Source organism: Glycine max, chromosome 2 (assembly GCF_000004515.6).
Source record: "Glycine max cultivar Williams 82 chromosome 2, Glycine_max_v4.0, whole genome shotgun sequence".
Taxonomy (NCBI): domain Eukaryota; kingdom Viridiplantae; phylum Streptophyta; class Magnoliopsida; order Fabales; family Fabaceae; genus Glycine; species Glycine max.
Window position 1 is genome coordinate 37,107,747 of NC_016089.4, and position 21,609 is coordinate 37,129,355.

Here is a 21,609-nt window from a genome sequence, read left to right on the forward strand (position 1 = left end):
CCTCATACTTTTTTGAGGGCAACCAGGTGGGGAGGATTATCATCAACATACAACACACACCTATCTAATGCACGCGTGTCTGGGTCCTAGCCCGATGAACAATTCAAGATTTAATACAATGATTAATCCAAACTGTCCAGAAGAATCATTGTATTGAATCTCAAATGGGAAAATAATCTTTACTCATAATGAACATTAAATGTATTTAAAGCACACTACTAAAAAAAAGTCCTTTTTACGACACCAATTCTACAATGGTTGTTTATAACCGATTTAGAAAATGGTATGGTGGTATTTTTGTAATTATTGTGACTAAAAATACATTTTACGACGCACATTCTAAGACGGCTATTGAAAACCGCCTTAAAATGTTATATGAATTAAATTTTACGAAGAGACTCTTATTTCTCTCTCCACTCTCCATCATCTCTGCAAGTCCCTCGCTCACTTCCTACTCTCACAAACCCTACCCGCCACCATGGACAATAACAACCTCTTCTCCGATTACTTCTCCGACGACCTCGATTCCTCCCCCTAACCGTCCCCACCGTCGCAACCACGACCACCATCGTGATTTCGTCACCCTCGAGCCTCCCTACCTCCTCCCCTACACCTGGTGGCTCGAAGAAGCTGATCATCGAGGAGAGGTCGTGCTTTATACGGTGTCATGCAATTCCGATTCTGAAGCCGAGATTTTGCTTCATCTCAGGAAGGAAGAGGACCCACACAACAACAACAACATTGGGGTTTCTACGCGTTAGTATACCATGGTTCCCGAGGGACTTTGGTCGCATGCTCTCAAACAGTGAGTCACCACAATAATTATGTTATTGTGGTTCTAACTTGTTGCTGCCATTTTTTCTTTTCATTGAAATTTTGATGTGTTAGTAGGAATTTTTTATCATGTTTCTAGTTTTATCTTACAATCTATGGAATGAAAAATATCTAAAGCAAATAGAATAACCATTTCTTTATAATACTTTTTATATATCATTAATTTTTTCTTGACATATAAAAAGTATTAAACCAATAAACCCTCTGTGAATTTGATTTTGCCAAAAGCACACGCCGGGAAAAACGTGGAGCCCAAGAAGGGAATTCTTTTGCTTCTCATGCACTGTTCATTCCCTTTGGTTTTGGAAAGGTGAAGTACTAAATTTCGCTTCCCTCAATTCCCTTTGCAAATTCTGTTATTCAAATCTAATTACCTCAATTGATTTATATTTTTCAAGCCTCTGATTTCATTCTATCCTTTAAATCTAATGATTCTTTTTTATTTTTTTTTTATTTTTGTGACATTCTGACGTGAATTGGAAAAATATGTATTTTTGTCATGTGTTCATGGGGGGAAGTTTTATTCTGCATTCTGATATGGGCGAAGAAAGATATGTAATTTCTTTAAATAAAAATAATGAAAAATAAAAGGAAAGACATGTAATTGGTTTTTTGTTTTTACCACAAGTAGTTTTTTAGGTTGTTTGGTAAATTGCGATCACCATTCACTGATATGTATTAATGAGAAATGAAATGATAGTGTCTATTTACAAATATGGTGCATTTATGCTTTTTTTTTCTTTCAATTCATGTTAATGTGTTTGCACTGTATTGGTATCTTTAATTTTTCAGAAATTCCCCATATCCATGTTGTATTATGTATCTAGGCTTCATACTTTTTTTAAAAAAAATTGTTTGCTAGTCCTTCCTTCGTCAACACCCTTTTGGGATCCGATCCCACTCCTCTTTTTGGTATTTCTGAGACTCATCAGACTTTGTATTTTGATGCCATCTAATTTAATTATAACTCTCTATGTGAATTCTGCTTGCAGCTGATGGCGCAAATTCTGCTCCATGGGACTCTTCATGCCACTATCTATGAAGTCGATAAGCTCAAAATTGGTGGAGGCAACAATTTAACCAAGGTAAGCTTTCTTAAACTTCTCTCTATTTTTATTTTTATTTGGTTGGTTGGTTGTACACGGTTAGATTTTCTTTTGTAGTTAGTTAAATTAACTCTTAATTAATTTAGCATATTAGTTTATTGATAATCTTGCAATGGTATCAGCGCGGCCTCTGTCACTGGCTTCTCCAAACAGAGAATAAACCTAACTAACCTTCCCACGTTAATTTCATGAATGGAAAATTAACTTACCAATGGATCCCTCTACCCTTTTTGCTAGGAGATCCTCTGAGTCTCTCTTCTGTTTCATTCTTTCAAACAAGAACATCGGCTTTTCAGCTGTGCTATGGTCTCTCACTTCTAGCTTTTTAACTTTGCAAGTGTTTTAGAATTTCTTGAATGGTGGTAATTGCCGAGTTAGTTGGAACTTGGAAGGATAAGAGGTTGGATAGATAATTTACTACTATTTTTTTGTTTGTAAAAAAATAAAACTTAAGAGGTTTGTTTTATGAGTAGAAATTAAAGGCACTAAATTTACAATCACTCACCTATACTACTCAGCACCAACTTTGCTTTTTTTTTAAAAAAAAAAAAAATTGTTTACAATACTGGAAGAGTAGATGAAAACAAGCACTTTGCTTTTTAGTTTGGAGACCTTTTTTGTTAACTTGACGATATTGGATACAAGTTTGTGTTGTCAAACTTTTCCTTTTGGGAATATTTTATTTGAAATGTTTACTTCTATATGCTTTGTTGTTGAATATTCTCTGGGATTAGTAATCTATCATGCATTTCCATCTCTTCTTCACTTCTTTGTCAATTGATATTTCTGCTTATGTGATATGTCTTGTGATAAGTGGTTAACTCAGTTGGTGATTGGTTGAATTAATATTAGTACTTGTTTCAATGTGGTTAGTAGGCATTCATAATTGAAAATTCAATTGTATATTGCGAGTTTGAGATAATAAATTCAGTCTTTAATATATATATATATATATATATATATATATATATATATATTAATTTCCCAGTTAGATGATGTATATGAGAAATTTCCACTGTATTCTGTCCCTTTTAGTTTGAGTCAAACCTAATTTGCTCGTACCACTAGTAGTGTTATTACATATCTACCATTTGCAGTAGCTTGTCAATTTTTTTGTCACAACAATGGCTTCAATATACTAGTATCGTTTGTATTTGTTTTCTCAATCTGCTCTCCACAATGCAATTCCAAGTAGTTGTCTCAGCTTGTGGCAATCCAATTAATGTGACGAAGCACACCAGTATCCTCCCTGATTTCTGCTTCGACAATAACCCAGCTGTATATATCCATATAAATATCAAGCTGGTAGCACCAATAGTACTACTTTGTGGTCACTCCATATTTTTTTAAGCTGGTAGCTGTATATATCCATATTTTTTTTTGTTTTTCATTATTTTCAGTAGCACCAATAGTACTACTTTCTGGTCACTCCGTTGACTTATACCCTCGCTAATTTGTTTGTTTGCAAGGTTTAACCTCATGACCCAGTTGGAGGCAGAATGTGGTCCTGCACCTTTCTGCCACACTCCAATGTGTGAATTATCAGCATCTAGCCTGCATGATATTATGCTTTAGGATATTGTCACAAACACAGAAACTAATTTGTCCCAAGTCATATAAAATACTGCATAAATTATTTGAAGATTTGTTTCTTTGATTATCGCTTTTTCTTGTTTTGTTCTTTTGTTTAGAAGGATTCCTTGTCCTTCTTCTCTTTGTAATTTTTTCACTTCAACTTATTATATTTCTTCATCATTACTATTATTATTATTATTTAAATTGAGCTTACCTTGGTCTTTTACTTATTTTTCTTTTGACTTAAAAGCAAGACATTGCCCCTGCTAATTATCCAATTTTGTCATCAATTTACTAGTTCCTTATTGAATTTTGTATACGCAGATGACCCTTCATTTATGGCTTCCTGTTTAGAATGCTTACATTCAAATAAGTGCTTGAAAGTGGATAATTGATGAGCATTCAATGTCTTGTGACCTGGACTCAGCACTTTCTTATTCATAATATATGCCTTGTAGATATTTGAAGCACGAGAGACATTAGAACAACGTGTTGTAGATGCAGCAGTGCCTGGGGATGTAATGTTGACAGAGAAACAAATTCAGACGATGTTCCAATGATTAGTGTTGAAGAAGATGTTGGTAAAGACTATTCTCACCTCATTAATCAGATCAACTTAGTAGTTCTCAGTTAACAATTTTTTCATGCAAGTGTAATTTTTTGAACTTGGATAACACAATTTGGTGCAGCAAAAGGGGAGCAAATTCTTTGGCGTGCTTCATTTTGAGGAGTTTATACGTCATCTTAGGCTTAAGGTGCATTTTATAATAAATTTCTTATCTGAACATTGAGCTATTGCTACCCAGTCTACTTTTTTTCCTTCTTTTTGGTAGAAATTCTTTTTTATTTAACTTACTGAGAAAGGGAATTGAACTTTAGAGTCGTAAAAACATACTACGTAGCCTGTGATAGTTTAATGCTTTGAATAAAAATTACAAATATTTTTTTGTGCAGAGAAGATACATATACTAGGGTTATATAAATGATGAAAGCTATATTAGAAATCCCCTTGTCTTTCAAAGGGCAATACTTCTGTCTAAAAGTTTGTGAAACAAATACTAGTAATGATAGATGTCAATCTGAATAAACCAAGCATGAAGTCACACAGATTAATTGTTGATTGAAACTGTACGTTAACATTGGGCTAGGTCAATTGAAGTTGACAATTTTTTTTAGCTATGTTCAATGGCCATCTTTGACATAAGCTAGCATCTATCTGATTCACATGTTACCTTAATGCCTTCTATACTCTACTAACCCACAAATTTAAAATGTTTTACGGAATCAGCTAAAGTAAGAGACTCACGGTTTTGGGTGGCGGCTATATTTGCATCGCTGGATGACTAGATAATCATTATATAGTGCTTCCTGTAAAATTAATTTAATTATATTTAATATAATTAATATATAATTAATCTTTTATCATACAATCTTATTTCTTTTGGTTTCCTGTTCTATATGGTGCTTTTATATCAAAGTACTGCATTATTTATTTTTTACCCCACTGAATGTTATAAAGAACAAATTAAGATAATGAGTATAAACTGCGTTATAATATATCTTATTCATGACATTGATCTGTGTTTCTTCACAATGAGAAAAGAAGACTCTTATTTAATGTTCGATTATGAAATAATACAATATTTTCATATGGATAGAAGAAATTAGAAACGGTTTCCAATATTTTAAATTTTAAAAATAGAGTTGAATTCATTAATGTTAGTTTTCCATTTCTTTTCTAGTTTGCATTTCATTCACATTGAAAAAATGCATTTCTCTCACAAATTACAATTAATATTTTTCATTTGAAGTAATGGCACCTTTATATTTCCTATCTATATCCATCTTAATTTTAGGTTTCCAACATTATGTATTTGGATTCCCTTGCTGGTGTTGGGCTCTCTTACTCCAAGAACACAAGCAAATATGCCACTTGGGATCTAGAAACGCGTCTGATACCCATGTTTTCCTCTTAAAGGTACTTCCAAGAGAAGATATTAGCTTTTGAAGGATATATATAAGAATAGGATCAAATTAACCCAATTAGTATATTACGCACCTATTATTCTAATATTATATTTTAGATGTTTATATATACGCCAAACTTCATTGGTATAAGAATATTTAATAATTATACATGAAGCATATGTAATAATTATACTTTGGTGGATGGTGGGCTTTTACTGGGTTGTCTCTGGTGGTGAAATTCTTCTACAAGATGCTCCACGTTTATACTGGTAAGCCTTTATTTAAACTGAATTTCAAGAATACTGTTTGTATATTATTTTGTTAACCCTTTAACTCTTTAAGTCCATTGGTATGCATGTGCACGTTGAATTTTGACCAGAGTTTATAAAGTAAGTCTCATACGAGACATTAGGTTCAATTATATTTGCATTGTTATTGTCATTCATGAACGAAAAGGAAAAAAAATAATAATTCTACATCAGTTATTAGGAAAATCGATGTATAATGTTTTGCCATGGGGTAACATTCTACGACATTTCACGGCCATCGCCGATGTTGAATGTCGGACATTCTGCATCGGTTATTACAACAACCGATGTAGAAATCTGGCATTTTAAGATGGGGTTGGAGACCAACCCGTCTTAAAATGGGCACATTCTACTTCGGTTCGACGCCACAACCGATGTAGAATGGTCAAAATTCTAAGATGGGTGTGGCTAGAGACCCGACTTTGAACCACGCCATTCTAAGACGGTTAGTCAACTAATGTAGAAAGACGCGGGTGTTTCAACAACGCCGACTACGATGACGCATGATAACTGATGTAGAACGACATTTTTAACTGATGTAAAAAGGTAATTTTATAGTAGTGACAATAGTCATTAATCACATAAAACGTTATAAAAGCACTAGTAATAAAAAAAACATGAAAAGTATATGAAAGACATTCGTACATGTGATGATGGTCACTAACAATCTCCAACAATGAATGTCGTGATCATAATGCAAACAGGAAAACGAAAAGTGCCCATAAATTATATTGAACATTAAAGATTAATATATATAAACCTTATCTAGTCAAATGACAGAAGATTTAGTTATATAAGAATTGTGTAGTGTATATATATAACTACATTATTCCATGATTGATGACTAGAATGAGCTACATCTTCGATATGTTTAGGTCACCGGTGTGCTTTGGATTGTACAAAAATGAATAAAGGTCAGAATGTTTTGCCTTCAAAACTAGGTACAAAGCACTTAGAGTGTTTACAATTTATATAATAGCCTTATTTCTATTATGTTCTATAGTTATGTACAAGAGCCAAACTTTGACATATAGTTGTAGTGGGAAAACATTTAAAATGGTGATCCCCACAAATATCCCTTAAAAAAAATTGTTTATCTTCACAAAATAAAGGGCAAGATGGACATGATAGTTGAAAAAAAGAAGTTGCAACCACATAATTCTTGAGCAGTTTACCTTTTCTGGTCATAATTACTAATCGGGAGCTCTAAGAAAATTTCTATACCATTAATCCTTATTAGTACTTTATTTGAATGGGAATGTTGAAGCATGGATGAGATTAAACCTGAGAAGGAAGAACAGTACTACTCGTCCTCACTTATGTGTAAATGATAATCTTGAATGATCTTGCTAGATATGAATATTTTCTCTTAAGTTTCTATAAATTACAACTGCATTTTACATATATCAATATTGAAAATGGAGATGGTGCTTGCAAAGTATAGCCAAGTGAAAATGGAGATGTGAGGAAAATTATGAGGTGAGGAGAATTATATTTGAGAATATGTTAGTTGATTCGTCTGTCTTTAATTATTCCCATATTTTAAGTTTTCTATCACTAGAACATACTATCAATTCCTAAAGAGAAAATTTTCAGCTAATAAATATAAATATTATTGTTCTTAGCTGAAATTAAAAGTTTAAAAATCAATTAGAAACTATTGGATAATTTGTTTGGTTCAGTGAGATAAAGAAATAAGTTACAAATTCTTCGACTCTATTTAGTACTATATAACATGTTAATTGCAAAACAAAAAAAAATAAAGAATTTTAAATGAATAAATCATATATAAGACATTAATTATGTGACCATGCATATCTAATAAAGAAGATTTAAATTGTAAGTTATTTTGGTATTGTCACGTTGTGATATCATACACTATTTTTAAGTATTCAATAGGCGTAATGAAGTTAGAATTTGTGACCTCTTCCATTAAGCTAATTCTAATGGGACAAATTTTATACGACTTACGTAATAAAGAAAACTAAGAAAACAATGGACAAAAGATTTGATTCAATTGGTTAACATGTTGGGGGTTAAGCTTCAATCAATTTCACTTAGAAAATCTAAAATGAGATTCCTTCAATTAGGGGGGCAGAGCCCAGAAGCCCTAGTAAGAGCCTCCACTACAACTAATTGAAGAATAATTATAGTTATTTTCACATCTTTTTAATTCCTTTAAATTAAACTCATCTTAAATGTCCACAACTCCAAAAATTTAAGACAAAACATTTACAAAGTTATTTTTCTAATAAAAATAAATTATGTGTTTGATTTAACTTATTATAAAGAATAATTATATTTATTTTAATAATTTATTACGAGAAATAAAAAAAACAGTCATTTTCTTTTTATTAATCAAAACACATTCTAATTTAAATATGAACGGGAGAAGAAGAATAATAGAAGGCCTTCATTATTGAAGTGAAAGCCTAAGTCCCACACCAAGTGGTCCTGTATGCATATTTACACATGAGCAATTGAAAATAATAGCTACAACCGAAAACAATTCTTAACAAACTAATTTCAATTACTATTTTTTTAAAAGCTAAAAAATATATTATTAAACAAGAAGGTCATTGAAGCACAAGGTGTGCAAGCAATCACAAAGTCATTACAAAGCAAACAATTCTTTGCTGGCCTAATAATAGAACCGTAAAGACATGCCCAACAAATTACCCATCCCAAACAAATTGCTATACCCTTATATATCATTTAAATCCATTACAATGTGTAAACCATGTTGGACTTTTTAATAAACCTTATAAAATATCGAATGAGCACCAAAACACATTACGTCAGTTTATCAAGAGGTTTTAAGAAATATCTGGATCCATAGAGCTTGATCAACACGCAGCGGAATGCCATCGACCACACGCAAACTAGTGACAAAGTTTCACAACCATATCCTATAATTAGATGCCTCAAAACAAGCAATGAACTCCACAACCATGGTTGAAGAAGCTACAAGAGTCTGTTTAGCAGACTTCCAAGAGATAGTTCCTCCAGCCAACATATATATGTATCTAGAAGTGGAGCGTTTGATGTCTTGATATCCAGCAAAATCAAAGTCTGAGTACCCAATGATCTCCAAATTGTCAGACTTCTGATAAGCGAGAATGTACCCTTTTGTTCTCTTCAAATATTGCATTACACGTTTCATTGCCTTCCAATGCTGCAATCCAGGATTACTCAAGTATCTGCCCAGAACTCCTACAATAAATACTATGTCGGGACGAGTACAAACTTGAGCATACATCAGACTTCCTACTGCTGACACATAGGGAATCTCCTGCATCTCAGTTATTTCAAGGTCATTATTGGGGCATTGTTTGAGACTGAATTTGTCTCCTTTAGCTATTGGGGTATCTCCTAGTTTTCATGTCGAATCTATCAAGTACTTTATTGATATAGCTCTCTTGTGACAACCTTAGGATACCTTAAGAGCGATCTCATAGTCTCTTAATACCTAACACAAAAGAAGCTTCCCTAAGATCTTTCATTTCAAAAAATTTCGTTAGAAATCTCTTGGTCTTATGTAAGAATCATATATCTTTGCTAGCAAGCAGTATATCATCGACATATAATACCAAGAATATATATTTACTCCCACTAAAGTTATGATATACACAATCATCAACTACATTTGCCTCAAAACCATATGAGGTAATGACTTGATGGAACTTGTAATACCATTGACGGGAAGCCTGTTTGAGACCATAGATGGATTTCTTTAGTTTTCATACCATGGACTTTGAGTCACCTAACACAAATTTTTCTGGTTGCACCATATAAATCGTTTCTTCAATGTCGCCATTTAGAAACGCAGTCTTGACATCTATCTAATGTAGCTCTAAGTCAAAATGATCTACCAGTGCCATTATAGTTCTAAAAGAATCATTTGAAGATTCTAGAGAAAAGGTTTCTTTATAGTCAATGCCTTCCTTTTGAGTAAAGCCTTTAGCAACTAGACGAGTCTTATATCTCTCGATATTACCCTTTGAATCATTCTTGGTTTTAAATATCCATTCACAACCAATAGGTTTCACACCTTTAGGAAATTCGACTAGATCCCAAACTTCATTGTCTTTGATAGACTTCATCTCATCCTTCATGGCGTCAATCCATTTTTGAAAGTTAGAACTGCGCATAGCTTGACATAAGCTGATTGGATCATCCTCTGTTAAACCAACTCCATCCTCATGTTCTTGGAGAAATATAACATAATCATTTGAGATTGCACTTCTCCTTTATCTAATGGATCTCCTTAATGGAACTTCTTGAGGTTGTTGAGGTTGCTCTAAAGGTATTTGAGGGAGAACCTCATTGTTGTTTTGTTCTGGAACAATATCAATAGTTTGAACATTATCTTATATTACTGGAGTTGTATCTTGAACAATAATAGGTACGAGGACTTGATCACTGTAAATAACAGGTTCTTCCTCAAAGACAACATTCCTTATGTTCTCTTCCTTCCCAAACACAACTTCCTCAAGAAATCTCACATTTCTTGTCTTGAAAAAGGATCTTAAGGTGGGATTGTAAAATTTATAGCTCCGAGAGTGTTCAACATAGCCAACAAAATAGCAGCTAATTGTTCTTGAGTCCAACTTTCTTTCATGTGGCCTATAAGGTTGTGCCTCAACTGGACAACCCCAAATGTGCAAATGTTAAATACTTAGCCTTTTACCAGTCCAAAGTTCATAAGGGGTTTTGTTAACTGCTTTACTTGGCATCCTATTAAGGATGTAAATTGTGGTCTTTAAGGCTTCTCCCCAAAGTGACTTTGGCAAAGAAGAATGACTAATCATACTTCTCACCATATCCTTAAGGGTTTGGTTTCTCGTTCTGCTACACCATTCATGCTAGGTTTGCCCGACATAGTGTATTGAGGAACAATTCCACACTCTTTGAGGAAAAGAAAAAAAGGTCTTGGACATTGTTCTCCTGATCCATCATATCTGCCATAGTACTCACCACCACGGTCAAATTTGACATACCTAATTTTCTTTCCAAGTTGAAGTTCAACTTTAGCCTGAAAGTCTTAAAAATGTCTAGGGATTGGGACTTCTCATGTATCAAATATAGGTAACCGTATCTAGAGTAGTCATCTATGAACGTAATGAAATATTGTTGTCCATTCCAAAAGTTGTAGGAAAAGGACCACAAATGTCTGTATGCACTAGTTATAAGACGTCGTTAACTCTTTTGGCACCTAATTTTCTTATGTTTGTTCGTTTTCCCTTTATGCATTCAACACAGACCTAAAAGTCCAATAAATCCAAAGGGTCAGGAATTTCATCCAACACAAGTCTCTGAATTCTCTGTTTAGAGATATGGCCCAAATGTTTATGCCATAAGGTGGCTGAATTCTCATTCAACTTTCATTTTGTACCATGTGAACTTATTTGTAGTATTTCATTATAGGAACTAACAACATCAAGCATGTAAAAATTATCAATTAAAGAACCAGAACCAACCATATTTGAATTTTGAAAGAGACTAACTTTATTATTTCCAAAGGAACAAGAAAATCCAAATTTGTCCAAACTAGAAATAGAAATTAAATTCTGTCTAAAAGACGGTACAAAAAAAAGTCTCAAATAAATCCAAATAAAATCCAGATTTTAACTATAATCTAAAAGTTCCAATAGCTTCCACTGCAACCTTCTTGCCATCACCCACATAGATGAACCTTTCATCATCACTTGGCAGTTGGCTCCATAGGCAACCCTGCATAGTCATACTTATGTGAGTAGTAGCACCATAATCTACCCACCAAGTATCTTTAGGTACAAAAGCCAAATTAACTTCAGAACAAACTAGATTAAGAAATTTGTCTTTCTTCACACTCTTGCTTCATGTGTCCTGACTTCCTGCAAAACTAACAGGTAAATTCCTCATCCTTCTTTTGTTTCTTTTGTTGAGAAGTTCCTTCCGTAGGACCTTTAGTCTTCTTCCTTTTCTTATTCTGAGAGGTCGAAGTCAAGTGAGCACTTTCAGTCCTATCTCTCTCCAGCCTCTCCTCCTCTTACACACAGTGAGATATAAGCTCATTGAGAGACCATTTGTCTTTTTGAGTGTTATAGCTCACTTTGAATTGCCCAAAGTGTGCAGGAAGCGAGATCAAAACCAAGTGCACGAGCAGGTCTTCACCATGCTCCAACTTAAGTGACTTGAGTTTCGATGCAAGATTGGACATCTCCATAATATTGTCCCTTATGTTCCCTTTGCCTTTATACTTCATGGAGATGAGTTTAGCCAAAAGGTTACTCGTCTCCGCTTTTTCATTTTTGGAAAAGTATTGCTCAATTTCCTCAAGGAATTTTTTTGCACTTTGACCCTCAGAAATAGATCCCCGAAATGCCTCTGGAATAGAGCGCTTCATGATCATAAGGCACATTCGATTGGACTGATCCCACTTCTCAAATTTTACCACAATAGAGGTTTCCAGAGTGGAAATGGGTCGTTCCATCCTCAATGCCAAGTCCAAATCCATACAACCAAGAATAATTTCAACGGCTTCCTTCCAGACCTTAAAATTTGTCCCATTGAGCATTGGGATAGAATTCACTTGGGCAGTAACATTTGCAGCGATGATGCAATCCTCCCTAGGAAGGGACCAATCACTAGAACCATGAGCAAGAGGCTCCAAGAAGATTGGGCTAGAGCTGCTGAAGAAGGCCCTAGGGTTCTCATGAACCTTAGGGTAGATTTCTGAGCCCATGGGCCAAGGTTGGGTCCAATTATCTTTGTACATATTAGACTAGGATGTCATTATATTTGGTCCTTGTATATAGGGCTCCATATTGTAGGTAGGGTACCCTAGAAATATAGGATTTTTCAGCCCTTGTATTTTTGGGCACCTAGACTAGTTTTTGTATTAGGGGTAGTTTTGTAATTTCACATGCACTAAGTGGATATTTGATGTGTGTGATTGGAAATAAATTTAATTGAATTGGTAGAAGCCCAATCCAATTAAATTTTAGAGGGGGAGGTGAGCATTTGCTTACTACACCCCATTGCCACATCATATAGTCACACTTTGTGCATGTCCTTCATGCTTTTCATGCCTCATGACACCTAAGCACACTTAGTGGAGAATCTTGTAATTGATCTTGGATTAGTGGGCTGAACCATAACTAAAATTCACTAATCATAATTAGTGAAATTTTGGCTCCAAAGTTTGGCTCCACAAATTCAATTTCAAATTCAAGTGAAATTTGAATTTCCCTCCAATTTTGTGTGACACTTAGGCTATAAATAGAGGTCATGTGTGTGTATTTTTTTCAACTTTGATCATTTGAATATTAACTTCAGATTTCAGAGCTCCTTTTGAGCACAAAATTTCGTGCTCTTCTCTCCCTCTCCCTTCATTCATCTCCTTCTTCCTCCAAGCTCTTATCCATGGCCTCCTATGGTGGTGAGCTTCTTCTAGACTCATCTTCTCCTTGAAGTGGCGTCTCCTCTCTCTCTTCCTTCTCCATTCCGCTGCCATTTATCTTCCAAGAAGCAAAGGAATCCATTGATGAAGAAGATCCTAGGCCTACAAGCTCCAATGGAGCTTGCATCATGTGGTATCAGAGCATCTTCATCTAGGTGATGTTCTTTTGCTTCCTCTATCTTTTTGTTCGGTGAATTCTCTTTAATTCCTTGTTCTTCATCTTATTCTCCATGTATATCCTCCATTGTCTTGTGGTTTGGTGCTGTTTAGAGTAGATTCAAAAAAAAATAAACCGATTAAATCTTAGATCTACACTTGTTCTTGCATTTCTATGGTTCAAATTTTGTAGATCTACTCTTGAATCTTGTTTTTGTGTTGATTTTAGGTTCTATCATTTTTCATTCATAATATTCTTGTGCTGAACCTTTAGATCTAAATTTTGTTCCAAAATATTGATTAGAAAAAAAAAACACAAAAATCTAAGTGTAAATCACTTAATCCATGTTGTCTTAGAGTCATGTTTAGTCATAGTAATTGTCACATTATGCTCTAAGTTTGTGTTGAATTTTTATTTTGTTTTTTGAATTCTAGATACATTTTTTTCATGTATTCTTGTCATTCTTAGCCTATCTTTTGAATTTTGAGTCTAATTCATGCATGTTATTTAGTTCATAACATGTTCTAAATCAATTCCTAGAAGTAGTCTTGTTGTTGAACTCTTTTTTGTTTTCTAAGATTCCTACATGATGCCTATGATGAAGTTGAGATGTGGTGTTGAGTTGTGGCTGGATTTGTGAATCAAATAAGTCTTAAGCTCTCTTGAATTGTGTTATTCAAGATAATTGAGCATAAGCAAACACAAATTGTAACTATCCAAGCCTTAAGCAACATAAACACTACTATTGATTTCTAGGTTGAAATCGCTGGTGCAGGCAGCTTGAACATACAAAAGTGTATAAATTACTGGGAATTGGTCACTACGTTTTTTGAGCTGAAACTTTTACTGAATTTTTTAGACATCTGGACCAAAATTATAAAAAAAGAACCAAGCGATTTGGATTAAAGGAAAAATAAAGAAAAATCTCACAAGTTGGCAGAAAAATCAATGTCCAGGAAAAAAAAAAAGTGAAAGGAAAGTGTGCTTGTTGTTTTGGCTCAAAATTTGTTCTATAATTGGTGCCTATTTTATACCAATCCTAGTTCTGAAATTTCAATTGAAAATTATTGTGAAAACAAGTGCCAAAACTAGAGGTTTCTTGAGTCCTTTTTTTAGAGTTTTTCTACTCTACTCTAGAGCCATTCTAGGTTTCTCTTTGAGTCCTAGCTTGCTTTTTTGTGCTTTCCATTGCTTTAATTGTTGAATAATCCTTGTAAATTTGTCTTGTTAAAAATCTATTGGTTTAGCTTTCATTTCATTTTTTTTGTCTTTGGTTATTGCTTGTCTCTTTGTTTCCTTGCTTGTGAGTTGCCATATAGGGGATTGGAAAGGAGGATTGGTGCCATATCTTGAAGAATTTGAGTCAAGAAGCAAGGGGCCAACCACCTTAAGAGCTATTGGACTAAGAAGCACTCCAAATTGAGTGAAACACTAAAGAGAGAATAGCCACCACAATTGAGGACTTTTTTCTTTGTAATTTTGTAATTGGCAATTTGCTTTGCTTTCAAATTTTGTAACAAAAAGGCCTTTCATTGGAAGTAAGTTGGGAGCCTCCGCTAGGTCACCCTACTTCCATTTGTGTGTAATAATTTTAGGCAATTTTCCCTTAGGATAGTGAGTGTTTTGTTGGGAACCTTAAATGAGGTCATCCAAACACTCTTAGGATCCGCCTAGTTTGCATTTCTTGCACTTTAATTTCTTGCTTACTTTCATAGCTTATTTCCTTTACCCTCCATTGTCAAACCACCTAGATAGCTTGCCTTTTACCAATTAGTTTTTACCTTATCTTTCACACCTCTTTTAGTGTTTATTTTGGCTAGTTTCAACCATAGTTTCTTTTACCTTTTTTTCAAACCCCCAACAAGAAAGAACCATAACTTAGGAACCAACATGAGTCTTCATTCTTCATCTAGTGTTAATGGTGAGGGTTCTACTCCTAAGGACCCCTTGTATAAGATATTAGATGAGTTGAGATCCCTTAAGTTGTGGAAAGAAAAACAAGAGAGAAAAGAAAAAGGTAAAAAAAGAGTGGAAGAAATAAGTCAAGATGAAAGAGAGAAAATAAGAGAGGAAGAAAGAAGAAAAATAATGAAAGAAATGAAAAGAGAAAAACATGCCTCCTATAGTAGTCATGACTCTTGCAAGAGTTTAAGTGAAGAACTTAGCGACTATTATAGAGGGCGTCATAGTTCACATACTAAACATCACTCCCAAAGAAGAGAAAAGGATAGAAGGCCTCAAGAGGTTAACATTAGCCTCCCATATTTCCACGGAAAAGATAATGTTGAGGCCTACTTAGATTGGGAAATGAAGGTTGAACAACTCTTTGCTTGCCATCATATTAGCGAAGAGAGAAAAGTTCCATTGGGTACCCTTAGCTTTCAAGGGTATGCCCTCTATTGGTGGACTTCCCTTGTTAAAGAACGAAGGATTCATGAGGATCCTCCAGTAGAGTATTGGAATGATCTTAAGAGTGCCCTTAGGAAGAGGCACATTCCCTCCTACTATGAAAAGGAGCTTATGGACAAGCTCCAAAGGCTTAGACAAGGGAGTATGAGTGTTGAAGAATATAGACAACAAATGGAACTACTCCTTTTAAGAGCTGGACTTAGGGAGGAGGAAAGAACAAGCATAGCTAGGTTCCTTAGTGGGCTCAATATGGAAGTGAGGGACAAGGTTGAACTCCTTCCATATAGGGACCTAGATGAGCTAGTCCAACTTTGTATAAGAGTGGAGCAACAACTTAAAAGAAAGCCTTCTTCAAAATCTTATGGCTCTCACTCTTATCCAAGGAAGGACCAAGCCCATGGAATTTTAGGGGCTGCACCTTCAAAACCCAAGGAAGATAAGGGTAAGACCATAGAGAAATACACCCCTAAGACTAGTTCCCAAGAAAGGACTAGCAACATTAAATGCTTCAAATGTCTTGGGAGAGGTCACATTGCCTCTCAATGCCCCACAAAGAAAACCATGATCATGAGGGGTCAAGACATTTATAGTAGTCAAGAGGAGACTACTTCTTGCCCTTCCTCTAGTGGAAGTGAAGATGAAGTAAGGGGTGAAGAGTCTAGTGAGGAAGTCTACCCTCATGAAGAAGGTGACCTCTTAATGGTTAGAAGGCTCCTTGGAGGTCAATCTTGTGATCTATCTCAATCCCAAAGAGAGAACATCTTTCATACAAGATGCAAAATTTTAGATAAAACTTGTTCTCTCATTGTGGATAGTGGATCTTGTTGCAATTGTTGTAGCACAAGATTAGTTTCCAAGTTGAACCTCACTATCATTCCCCACCCAAAACCTTATAAACTTCAATGGCTCAATGAGCAAGGGGAAATGATAGTTAACCAACAAGTGAAGGTACCTTTCTCCATTGGGACATATAAGGATGAAGTTAATTGTGATATAGTTCCCATGGAGGCAGGACATATTCTTTTAGGAAGGCCGTGGCAATTTGATAGGAAGATCATTTATAATGGCCTAACTAATGAGATTAGCCTCACCCATCTTGGCACTAAATTTGTGTTGCATCCTCAAACACCTTCACAGGTGGCCAAAGATCAACTAACTATGAAAGATAAGAGGGATGAGGAAGAAAAATTAGAAAAACAAAAGAAAAAGAAGGATAGTAAGGTCTTGTCTTCAAAGGCCAGGGGGAAGGAAAAAGAGGGAAAGGATTCCTCCAAGAAGATTGTTAAGAAGGAAAATCATTTTGCAACAAAAGGTGATATTAAAAGAGCACTCCTTCTTAAACAATCTTTCTACCTTCTCCTATCAAGGGAAACATCCCTTAGCACTGCCACAATTCCTACATTTGAGACCTTACCCCCAAAGGTCCAAGAACTCTTACATGAATTTGGTGATATATTTCCCAAAGAGATACCCCCTGGGCTACCTCCTTTAAGGGGAATAGAACACCAAATAGATTTAGTCCCAGGAGCAAGCCTTCCTAATAGGCCAGCCTATAGGACTAACCCTCAGGAGACTAAGGAGATAGAGTCTCAGGTTAAAGAATTGTTGGAGAAGGGCTGGGTCCAAGAGAGCCTAAGCCCATGTGCTGTGCCAGTGTTGTTGGTGCCCAAAAAGGATGGTACGTGGAGAATGTGTACAGATTGCAGGGCCATCAACAACATCACTGTAAAGTATAGGCACCCCATTCCTAGACTTGATGATCTGCTTGATGAGTTGCATGGTGCCAATATCTTTTCAAAAATTGATCTTAAAAGTGGTTATCACCAAATCAGGATGAAAAAGGGTGATGAGTGGAAAACTGCTTTCAAGACCAAGTTTGGTTTGTATGAATGGCTAGTGATGCCTTTTGGGCTCACTAATGCACCAAGCACCTTTATGAGGCTTATGCATCATGTCTTAAGGGATTTCATAGGTAGATTTGTAGTTGTTTATTTTGATGATATTTTAGTGTATAGTAGGAGCCTAGATTTTCACTTAGGACATCTCAGACAAGTTCTTTCAGTCCTTAGGAAAAACACCCTCTATGCAAATATAGAGAAGTGTACCTTTTGTGTAGATAATATAGTTTTCTTAGGTTTTGTAGTTGGTAGAAATGGGGTCCAAGTGGACCCTGAGAAAATCAAGGCCATCCAAGAATGGCCCACCCCAAAAAGTGTGGGAGATATTAGGAGCTTCCATGGGTTAGCAAGCTTCTATAGAAGGTTTGTTCCTAATTTCTCTACAATTGCATCACCTCTCAATGAGCTGGTGAAGAAGAATGTGGCATTTACCTGGGGTGAAAAACAAGAGCAAGCCTTTGCTTTGCTCAAAGAAAAGCTTACTAAGGCACCTGTTCTAGCTCTTCCTGACTTTTCTAAAACTTTTGAGCTAGAATGTGATGCCTCTGGAGTGGGAGTTGGAGCTGTATTGTTACAAGGTGGGCACCCTATTGCTTATTTTAGTGAAAAACTTCATAGTGCCACCCTCAACTATCCCACCTATGATAAAGAGCTTTATGCCTTAATAAGAGCCCTCCAAACTTGGGAACATTACCTTGTTTCCAAGGAATTTGTCATTCATAGTGATCATCAATCACTTAAGTACATTAGAGGGCAAAGCAAGTTAAACAAGAGGCATGCAAAATGGGTAGAGTACCTAGAGCAATTTCCATATGTTATCAAATACAAAAAGGGAAAAACAAATGTGGTAGCTGATGCCCTCTCTAGGAGACACACATTGTTTTGCTCCCTAGGAGCTCAAATTTTAGGATTTGATAATATTAGGGACTTGTATGCTTTAGATGAACATTTCTCTCCCATTTATGAGAGTTGTGGGAAAAAGGCCCAAGATGGATTCTATTTGGCTGAGGGGTATTTGTTCAAAGAGGGAAAGCTTTGCATACCCCAAGGATCCATTAGGAAATTACTTGTGAAAGAGAGCCATGAGGGTGGGCTCATGGGCCACTTTGGGATAGACAAGACCCTTGTCTTACTCAAAGAAAAGTTTTATTGGCCCCATATGAAGAAAGATGTCCATAAGCATTGCACTAGGTGTGTGACTTGTTTACAAGCCAAGTCTAGGGTGATGCCTCATGGGCTATACACACCCTTACCCATCCCATCTGCACCTTGGGTAGACATTAGTATGGACTTTGTCCTTGGGCTTCCTAGAACCCAAAGAGGTGTAGACTCTATCTTTGTGGTGGTGGATAGGTTTAGCAAGATGGCACACTTTATACCATGCCACAAGGTGGATGATGCTTCCCACATCTCAAAACTCTTTTTCAGGGAAGTTGTGAGACTCCATGGTTTGCCTAGGACCATTGTGTCAGATAGAGATGCTAAGTTCCTTAGCCACTTCTGGAAAACCTTATGGGCTAAGTTAGGAACTAAACTTCTTTTCTCTACCACTTGTCATCCACAAACTGATGGGCAAACAGAGGTAGTGAATAGGTCTTTATCCACCCTTTTAAGGGCTCTTCTGAAAGGCAACCATAAGTCTTGGGATGAGTATCTTCCTCATGTAAAATTTGCCTACAACAGGGGGGTTCATAGAACCACCAAGCAGTCCCCTTTTGAGGTTGTCTATGGGTTCAATCCCCTAACACCGTTAGACCTCATTCCCCTCCCACTGGACACTTCTTTTATACATAAAGAAGGGGAATCTAGGTCAGAATTTGTAAAGAAGATGCATGAGAGGGTTAAGAACCAAATAGAGAATCAAACAAAGGTGTATTCAACTAAAGGCAATAGAGGAAGAAAAGAGCTAGTTCTTAATGAGGGTGACTGGGTTTGGCTCCATCTTAGGAAGGATAGATTCCCTACTAAAAGGAAATCCAAGCTTAGCCCTAGAGGGGATGGACCTTTTCAGGTTTTGGAGAGGATCAATAACAATGCCTATAGGTTGGACCTCCCAGAAGAGTATGGAGTCAGCACCACTTTTAACATTTCTGATTTAACTCCTTTTGCAGGTGGAGCTGATATTGAGGAGGAGGAACTAACAGATTTGAGGTCAAATCCTCTTCAAGGGGAAGGGGATGATGCAATCCTCCCTAGGAAGGGACCAATCACTAGAACCATGAGCAAGAGGCTCCAAGAAGATTGGGCTAGAGCTGCTGAAGAAGGCCCTAGGGTTCTCATGAACCTTAGGGTAGATTTCTAAGCCCATGGGCCAAGGTTGGGTCCAATTATCTTTGTACATATTAGACTAGGATGTCATTATATTTGGTCCTTGTATATAGGGCTCCATATTGTAGGTAGGGTACCCTAGAAATATAGGATTTTTCAGCCCTTGTATTTTTGGACACCTAGACTAGTTTTTGTATTAGGGGTAGTTTTGTAATTTCACATGCACTAAGTGGATATTTGATGTGTGTGGTTGGAAATAAATTTAATTGAATTGGTAGAAGCCCAATCCAATTAAATTTTAGAGGGGGAGGTGAGCATTTGCTTACTACACCCCATTGCCACATCATATAGTCACACTTTGTGCATGTCCTTCATGCTTTTCATGCCTCATGACACCTAAGCACACTTAGTGGAGAATCTTGTAATTGATCTTGGATTAGTGGGCTGAACCATAACTAAAATTCACTAATCATAATTAGTGAAATTTTGGCTCCAAAGTTTGGCTCCACAAATTCAATTTCAAATTCAAGTGAAATTTGAATTTCCCTCCAATTTTGTGTGACACTTAGGCTATAAATAGAGGTCATGTGTGTGTATTTTTTTCAACTTTGATCATTTGAATATTAACTTCAGATTTCAGAGCTCCTTTTGAGCACAAAATTTCGTGCTCTTCTCTCCCTCTCCCTTCATTCATCTCCTTCTTCCTCCAAGCTCTTATCCATGGCCTCCTATGGTGGTGAGCTTCTTCTAGACTCATCTTCTCCTTGAAGTGGCGTCTCCTCTCTCTCTTCCTTCTCCATTCCGCTGCCATTTATCTTCCAAAAAGCAAAGGAATCCATTGATGAAGAAGATCCTAGGCCTACAAGCTCCAATGGAGCTTGCATCAACTAACAATAATAACTAAAGAGAGAACAAAATTAATAACATGTTCACAAATAATCAAGCAAGTCATATAAAGTATATATAACAAGACATGCAAATATTTCCCATAATGTACAGATCCATCACAAGATACCCAACACAACATTAATTCTAGTCTTTAGACAGAGAAGTTAATTTGTAATTGGTACTCTCAATGCAATAATCAAATATTGACAATTAGTTCTGTCAAATAATAGCCTTTCTTTGGATAAACTATTATTCTCATAAAAAAAACTTTATAATTGTCACATATTTATCATCGTAGGTATGCTATTATTTGGCCAAATTGTGTCTTCCTTTGGGTCAAGCACAATTCGCATAAATAATTTCATACTAACATCCATGCAATTTAATTAAATCAATTTACACAATAGAGGCTACTTTGATAACATAATGGTTCAATCAATTTAATTAAAATTACTGGACACGCAAATAAATGGAAAGGATCCGTAATGGTTAAATTTGCACCCAATTATGATAGCAGTAAATATTTGAAAACAACATCATGGTAAAATAATTACGCATCTGAAACGAACATACCACGGTACTATCACAAATTTATACTAACCACAAGAATATCATAAACTATCGGCCTATCACCGATTCATGAAGGAAAAACAGTTGGCAAAAAACAATAAATTATTCATATAAACAGAAGATATATATATGAAATTGTGCCACGTACAAAACATCATGATAATGACATACATATGGATTCACA

At 35.7% G+C, this 21,609-nt stretch overlaps 2 protein-coding genes and 1 long non-coding RNA gene across 4 annotated transcripts; 1 reads left to right on the forward strand and 2 right to left on the reverse strand.

Annotated features, from left to right (window-relative positions):
- Positions 1 to 1,059: 1,059 nt before the first annotated feature.
- On the forward strand, positions 1,060 to 5,692 carry LOC102667063 (uncharacterized). 2 transcript variants are annotated; one of them, XR_001387209.3, is made up of 5 exons: positions 1,060 to 1,144; positions 1,827 to 1,919; positions 3,974 to 4,096; positions 4,205 to 4,270; positions 5,372 to 5,692. It is a non-coding gene; the product is annotated as an uncharacterized lncRNA (long non-coding RNA). The 2 variants fall into 2 exon arrangements; XR_005887442.1 differs by having other exon boundaries at positions 1,085 to 1,746.
- Positions 5,693 to 8,687: 2,995 nt separating this feature from the next.
- On the reverse strand, positions 8,688 to 9,089 carry LOC121174254 (secreted RxLR effector protein 161-like). The gene has a single exon (XM_041013107.1). The coding sequence runs from the start codon at positions 9,087 to 9,089 to the stop codon at positions 8,688 to 8,690; it is 402 nt and encodes a 133-aa protein (XP_040869041.1).
- Positions 9,090 to 11,822: 2,733 nt separating this feature from the next.
- LOC113000683 (uncharacterized) lies at positions 11,823 to 12,350 on the reverse strand. Its single transcript, XM_026127281.1, has one exon. The coding sequence runs from the start codon at positions 12,348 to 12,350 to the stop codon at positions 11,823 to 11,825; it is 528 nt and encodes a 175-aa protein (XP_025983066.1).
- Between the last annotated feature and the right edge of the window lie 9,259 nt (positions 12,351 to 21,609).